The sequence below is a fragment of the Petaurus breviceps genome, unplaced genomic scaffold (genome assembly GCF_028583685.1).
Source record: "Petaurus breviceps papuanus isolate PSGF00001 unplaced genomic scaffold, PetGlider_PUasm1.0 90925, whole genome shotgun sequence".
Taxonomy (NCBI): domain Eukaryota; kingdom Metazoa; phylum Chordata; class Mammalia; order Diprotodontia; family Petauridae; genus Petaurus; species Petaurus breviceps.
Window position 1 is genome coordinate 37,300,643 of NW_027187380.1, and position 6,949 is coordinate 37,307,591.

Sequence of the window (6,949 nt, forward strand, 5' to 3'; positions counted from 1 at the left end):
GAAGCCAAAGTTGATCAGTTCTATGCAGACCTACAACATCTTCCAGAAATAACCCCCCCCCCAAAAAAAGATGTCATATTCAGCATTAGTATCTTTGAATGCTTAAGTAGAAAATTAAAAGATATTTGGAATAGCAAACAAGTTTGGCCTTGGAATAAAAAAAGAAGCAGGGTGAGACTCAGAATTTTGTCAAGATAACTTACCAATTAGAGCAAACAGTCTTTCTCAACATTCCAAAAGGTGACTCTATACATGGACGTCACCAGATGGTCAATATAGAAATCAGATTGACACCTTCCATGAAGTTAAACACTCATACTCAATTTGTATGGACAACTTGAAAGCTGTTATTATATCATTAAAGTCTGGAGCAGAATGGGGTCATACCGCTATGTGATATTTAACAAAGTTACAAAAGAACAAATTAGTATAGATAGTCATAGAGGAAATGAAATAAGATTAGACCATAAAGCAATCCAATTCTCTTTATTGTGGATAGGAATTTGTGTTCATACATTTTCATGGTCTTTTGTTTTGGTCTGTATCTGCAATTTCTCTGGTTCAGTGAATTTCAGGCAAGGGAATTCTCTCTACCAATGCAAATATGCATTCTAAAATCTTATACTCTTGGTGTACTGAGATGTTAAATGACTTGCCCAGGGTCACACAACCAATATGTGTCATAGGAAAGACTTTAATCCACATCTTTCTCAATGAAGCCACTTCACCACAATGTCTCTATTCGCACCATTAAATGAAGCAAAGCATTCTAATCATTTTAAAAAAGACAATTGAGAGAAAATAAAATATTTTCATCACTACAAATTAGAACTTACAGAGCATCTATAGTTAAACTATCACTAATCTTTTCACTATAATTAGATCTATTATTTTTAAGTACTATATATCAAAAACAATACTGTTGTCTTAATTTTTGGCAAGATAACTCACTGATCATAACAAACACTTTGTGAACAACTTGCAAGACAACCCTTACAATAGACATCAATCAGATTGATTATATACTTTGCAGACAGAGGTGGAGGAGCCTTATATAAGTTAAAATGAGACCTGGATCTGACTGTGATCATGAGCTTCTTATTGCAAAATTCAGAATTAAAATGAATAAAGTAGGGGAAAGCATCAGCTCATATAGGAATGACCTTAGTAACATCCCTTATGAATATGAAGTAGAGATGAAGAATAGATTTAAGGGAGTAGATAGAGCACCTGAAGGGCCATGCACAGAGATTTGTGATAGGGTATAGGAGGCAGCAAATAAAAAGCATTCCAAAGAAAAAGGAGAGCAAGAAAGCAAAAGGCTATCTGGGGAGACTTTACAAATAGCTGAAGAAAAAAGAAAAGCAAATGGTAGAGGAGAAAGGGAAAGATATACCCAACTGAATGCAGGATTCCAAATAGTATCAAGGAGAGATAAGATGGCTTTCTTAAATGAGCAATATAAAGAAATAGAAGAAAACAATAGAATTGGAAAGACAAGAGATCTCTTCAAGAAAATTAGAGATATCAAGGGAATGCTTCATGCAAAAATGGACATGATGAAAGACAAGAATGGTAGGGAGTTAACCAAAGTAGAAGACATTAAGAAGAAGTGGCAAGATTATACAGAAGAACTAGACCAGAAAGATCCGAACATCATTAATAATCACAATGATATGGTTATTGATCTAGAGTTAGACCCTGGAGAATGACTTCAAGTGGGCTTTGCTAACACTAAGGCTAGTGCAGGTGATGGAATTCCAGTTGAGTTTATTTAAAACCCTAAAAGATGGTACTGTTAAAGTGCTTCATTCAATATGCCAGCAAATTTGTAAAGCTCAATAGTGGCCAATGGATTGGAAAAGATCAGTTTAAGTCCCCATCCCAAAAAAGGAGAATACCAAATTACTGAATAATTGTACTCATTTCACACATTAGCAAGATTCTGCAAGCTAGGTTTCAGAATATGTAAACCAAGAATTACCAGAAGAGCAGGCTAGTTTTTGAAGAGGCAGAGGAACTAGAGACCAAATTGCCAACATTTCTTGAATTATGAAGAAAGCAAGGGAGTTTCAGAAGAAAATCTATTTCTGCTTCACTACTTCCACTAAAGCCTTTGACTGCATGGATCACAACAAAATGCAGCAAGTTCTCAAAGAAATGAAAGCATGAGATCATCTTACCTGTCTACTGAGGAAACTGTATGTGGGTTGAAAAGCAATAGTTAGAACTGAACGTGGAACAACTGTTTAAGAGTGGAAAAGGAGTGTAAAAAAGCTGTATATTGTTACGTTATTTATTTAACTTATATGCAGAGTACATTGTGCAAAATGCCAGGTTGGATAAATCAAAAGCCAGAATTAAGGTTGCAGGGAGAAATATCAACAATCTCAGATGTGCAGAGAATACCACTCTGGGGAGCTAGGTGGGGCAGTGGATAGAGTGTTGAGCCTGTAGTCAGGAAGATTCATCTTCCTGAGTTCAAATCTGACCTTACATGCTTACTAGCTGTGTGACCCTGTACAAGTCATTTAGCCCTGTTTGCCTTAGTTTCCTAAAAAATGAGCTGAAGAAGGAAATGGCAAACATCTCCAGTGTCTTTGCCAAGAAAATTCCAAATGGGGTCATGAAGAGTCACACATGTTAGAATGATTAAACAACAACAGCAAATTTTAATTTAAAACAGACTCATTAATGTATTGGTGGTAAACCTGTGAATTGATTCAGTCATTGAGAAAAGAAATTTGGAACTTCCTAAAAAGTCTCTAAACTGCATGTACACTTCCATCCAAAAATGTTAATATTAGGCCTTTACTTCAATTATGTCAATGGTGACTCCCAGATCACCAAATCAGTGTAAGAAGTCATATTACTCTTCTCATCTGGTTGTTCTGGATATGTTCTGAAAAGTCCAGGGAGGGAAAGGAAAGGTGAGAAAAATATTGGTAAGTCTATATTTCTGAAGGGAAACCTGAGTACGAAGTTCTCAACAATAAAATTCTGAGAACACAAAGAGAAACAATTCCAATGAGGAAGAAAATGGAGAGTTGTCTTAAGTGGACAATATGGACACATAAATGTCAGTAATAGTGAAGAGATAACATGATTGATGTAAGAAACAATTTCCTAACAATTAGAGTTTATTCAAAAGTGTAATGGAGTGGTGGAAGAAGTAATGGACTCCTTCCTGAACATCTTAAAAGAGAGGTTATATAACTACTTGTTAGGTGTAGTATAAGGGAGATTTTTTTTTTTCAGGTAGGTATTGGACTGGATGGTTTCTTATATTCCTTCTAACTCTGGAATTCCATGATTCTGTGAAAGGATTAGAGAATGTGGTTTGGTCACAACATAGATTATCTATTTTGATGAGATCACAAACCCATCAAAAAATGTGCTCTGTGTACTTGTATATGGGTATCTGAAGCCATGGATTTTATTACTGTCTGCTATTGGATATTTCTTCCTGCAAACTAGTGGTCCTTTCCTTTCATAGCCTTCTTCATCTGCCATATCAGCAATTCTCTGACTTGGAATCTAACTTGGAAGATGTTTGTGAGTTTTTGTCCTTTCCCTATATGTTCCATTGAAACCTCTCTTAAGCTTGATTTATCACAAAATAAATGTCTATATACAACAAATAATGCAATTTTATGGTATTCAAACTAAGTGCATTTGTGAAAAGTAATGTTTAAAAGTGTTTTTTTTTTTTTATTTCTGGCCCCATCTCTTCTTCCCTGAACATTATAATCAAAGACACTGCCTACCTAGTTCTGTCATTTAGCTTCTCTGGGAGGAACCAAATTACTGCCTGTGATCACAGGTGGGATATTAGAGGTGGGATATGAAGCCAGGTAGGTCCCTTTTCTTCCAAAATCCTGTGCATTTTCCACTATACTACTCTGCCCATTTTCTCTTTCAATCCTATTCTCATCCCACCTCTGATATTTAATGTCTATGTGATGATAGGCAATCATTTAGTTTCTCTGAACCTTACTTTCTTCTTCTGTAAAATATGCATAATAACTATAGAATCTACATCACAAGATTGCTGTGAGAATCAAATGTGATTATGAATGCGTAATGAAAATGCTATATATTTGTAGGTATCAGCTGCCTCTGGAAGAGGAGGGTCAACAATAGATGTCATTACCCCAGCATGGTCTTGGATAAGGTGGCACTATGGTCACAGTCTAAATCATGACTTAAATTAGTATTTTATTTCTTGATAATTCACAAGGCTATATAAACTTGGATCAACACTTGCCTTTAATAGTTCATAGACATGGAAGAAACTTTAGTGGTTATTAAATACAATTCTCTTATTTTACAGATAAAGGAACCACAAGACTAGTTACCTCCACCGTTGCCCCAAAGTAGCATGTCCAGGTCACACGGAGTAAAATGTGGGCTCAAACCCAGGTTTCTTGGTTCTTAATCTAGAGCTCTTTCCACTACACTATGTTGGAAACTTATATTAATGTCACAATCTGTCATTAGTTAGAGTGATCTTACCTAATGTATTGGGTAAGGCAATCTGTCAATATTTATGTGACACTTTCCCACTGATCAACCATTCTTCGTGGTCATTGCAAAGGAAGTGAGAGCCAGAGAAGGATTCTTTTGCATATACGACCCCCAGCTCACAGCCCCCATGGAGAAATGGTTTTCCCACTTTTGCTTTTGAGTACCCATCTAAGTCTTCTGTTTTCCCTTATTTCTGCCTTCTATGATCGTTCTCAGGAGCCAGTTGTAACTGGCTTTGGCGAGGCAATTGTTAACTTTTCACTGAAAGTGGCCATAGTAACAAATATTTGGCAGCACACTCTTGGTCCTTGGTCATCTCACAAACTTCCAGCGGGGGGGGGGGGGAAAGGGAGAGAGGGAGAGGAGAGAGGGAGAGAGGGAGAGAGAGGAGAAACTTCAGTTCCCAGGATGCATTGCGCTCTTAGCACAGGCGTGTCTGGGAAGCACCCACCCAACAGAGAGCTTGGGAGACTGGGGTTACAGCTATGGATCCTGGCTGGGGAGCAGGAAGTGGGAGTCGCAGAGCCCTTGGGTAGAGGTGTCCGTATGACATGACTGCTTAACCTCCCAAGTACACACCAGGGCGAAGAAGAGCGCAGCCAGGTGCTCAGCTGAGGGCATGAAAATGGAGGAGCGCAGCAAATGAAGATGCAGCAGCAGCAACCACTGCTGCAGCCGCAACAGCCGCACCCCCAACAGCCGCAGCAAGTAGCAGCTGAGCAGTAGAGATTCTGGCCTGACAGCCACTCATTTCGCAGTATTACTGCTCCTTCCAATCTCGTGGGGTCATGTAACTCTGGCGACAGCTGGTTCCCACTACCTCCTCTCTCTGCCCTTTACCCGGCTAACTCCTGTATGCTATGAGCGACAAGATGAAGAAGCAGTTCAATCGGATGCGCCAGCTTGCCAACCAGACCGTAGGCAGGTAAGGTCAACACTACTCTGCCCGCCCTCCTCATATCCCTTGGCTGAAGGAATAGCCCCTCCTGCAGATCTGGCTCTGGTGCCTGGTTGATGGCGTCTGTTGTGGGTCTCCCTCCCTTCCTTGTTTTTCTCCCTCTTATGTCCCATATTTTCATCATCTTGTTTTTGCATTTCTCAGACCACTTTGGCAGTAATCCTCCTCTTTGCCCCTTCTCTGGTGCTCTATGGTTCTGCGTACATTTACCAAGTGAACTATGACGCACTATATACCTCGATTCGCTTCTGCTCGTCTTCCTGGAGACCCCCTGCAGCCCTCCTCTGCTCTTCCAGTCATTTATCTTCCTCCCCTTCTATTGGCACAAATCTCCAGGATAGCATCTCTTGGGTACAGGTGTCTGCTTTGACTTAGGAGTGCCTTGGGCCAGACTAATTAATTCCCTCAGGATGGCTCCCTTGCTCAAGGTGAATGGGTTTGGGAGGGGTGGAGGCTCTCTTGCATAGGGGTTTAGGGTTGGTAATTGGGTCCAGAGAAACTAATGGGCCTACATGTATTTATTGGACATCCCTGAGCCTGCTCATACTGCAGTGTTTTGTTTTTTAAATTGCTTTAATGATATTACAATATCAGATCTTTTTCCTGGCACTGCATGCCAAGAATACTGCTGTGGAGAGGGAGAATACTGATGGAATGGTGCTATTGTGAGACAAATTTGTCTTTTTGATTTAAGAATAATTTCAAGGACTGTGAAGGAGATAATGTGACAATAGTAGAAGATGTTTGTAGACAGGAAATGCTTACTGGATAGATAAGAAAGGGATTCTAGCCAGGTGAAGAAATGAAAGTTTAGCAAATTCTATCTTAACAGGACCTGAGCAATAAACCTTAAGCAAAAAACCTCCAAGAGGTGACAAGAGGGGAGAGGGAGGGGGGAAACTATGGTAAAGTTGGTGAAAATTAGATTGAGCAGAATATGACTCCTAAGTTGTTTTCAAAAGTATCAATATCAATACATGTTATATAATGACACTGGTAATCTTTTTCAGAATCTGGGCACTCCTTGAGAAAAGGATTGGCAAATTAGTGAATTCCTGCAATTGTCATATGTTTGTTACTATAGGAAGCTTTTCAGTTATATCTGAGGTAAAGAATGTTGGGAATTTAGGTAGGTTTGTGAGGCAACCAGAAAGCAAAATGCTTAGCCTTGACTGCTTCTCTGGAGATTGAACAGTGGAAAGGGCCTTTTGATTGGTTTTTATTAAGAAACTGAATACCATTTCAAGAGGGGAAATTGATTTTGAGTTTCAAACAGAGAGATTTGCTTAGGTAGAGGATGGTCAACTCTGTCCGTAGCAATTGTTTTTATTTTAGTAGGTATATAGGGTTAAGAGATGCTAATATGTGATATATGTAATCAGTGATGTCAGTTAATGATAAAAGTGAAAATAAAAAGTTCCTTCCTTCCTTCCTTCCTTCCTTCCTTCCTTCCTTCCTTCCTTC

At 39.1% G+C, this 6,949-nt stretch overlaps 1 protein-coding gene and 1 pseudogene across 5 annotated transcripts in view; both read left to right on the plus strand.

Moving 5' to 3' along the window:
* Nucleotides 1-1,439: 1,439 nt before the first annotated feature.
* LOC138152277 (uncharacterized) lies at nucleotides 1,440-2,172 on the plus strand (annotated as a pseudogene).
* A 2,765-nt stretch (nucleotides 2,173-4,937) lies between these two features.
* The window catches only part of ARHGAP44 (Rho GTPase activating protein 44), a 190,100-nt gene continuing 188,088 nt past the window's right edge, over nucleotides 4,938-6,949 (plus strand). For all 5 annotated transcript variants that reach the window (XM_069076818.1, XM_069076822.1, XM_069076821.1 and 2 more), the window contains exon 1: nucleotides 4,938-5,452. In XM_069076818.1, coding sequence (XP_068932919.1) covers nucleotides 5,388-5,452 — 65 coding nt within the window. In that variant the 5' untranslated portion in view covers nucleotides 4,938-5,387. The remainder of the gene's footprint in view (nucleotides 5,453-6,949) is intronic.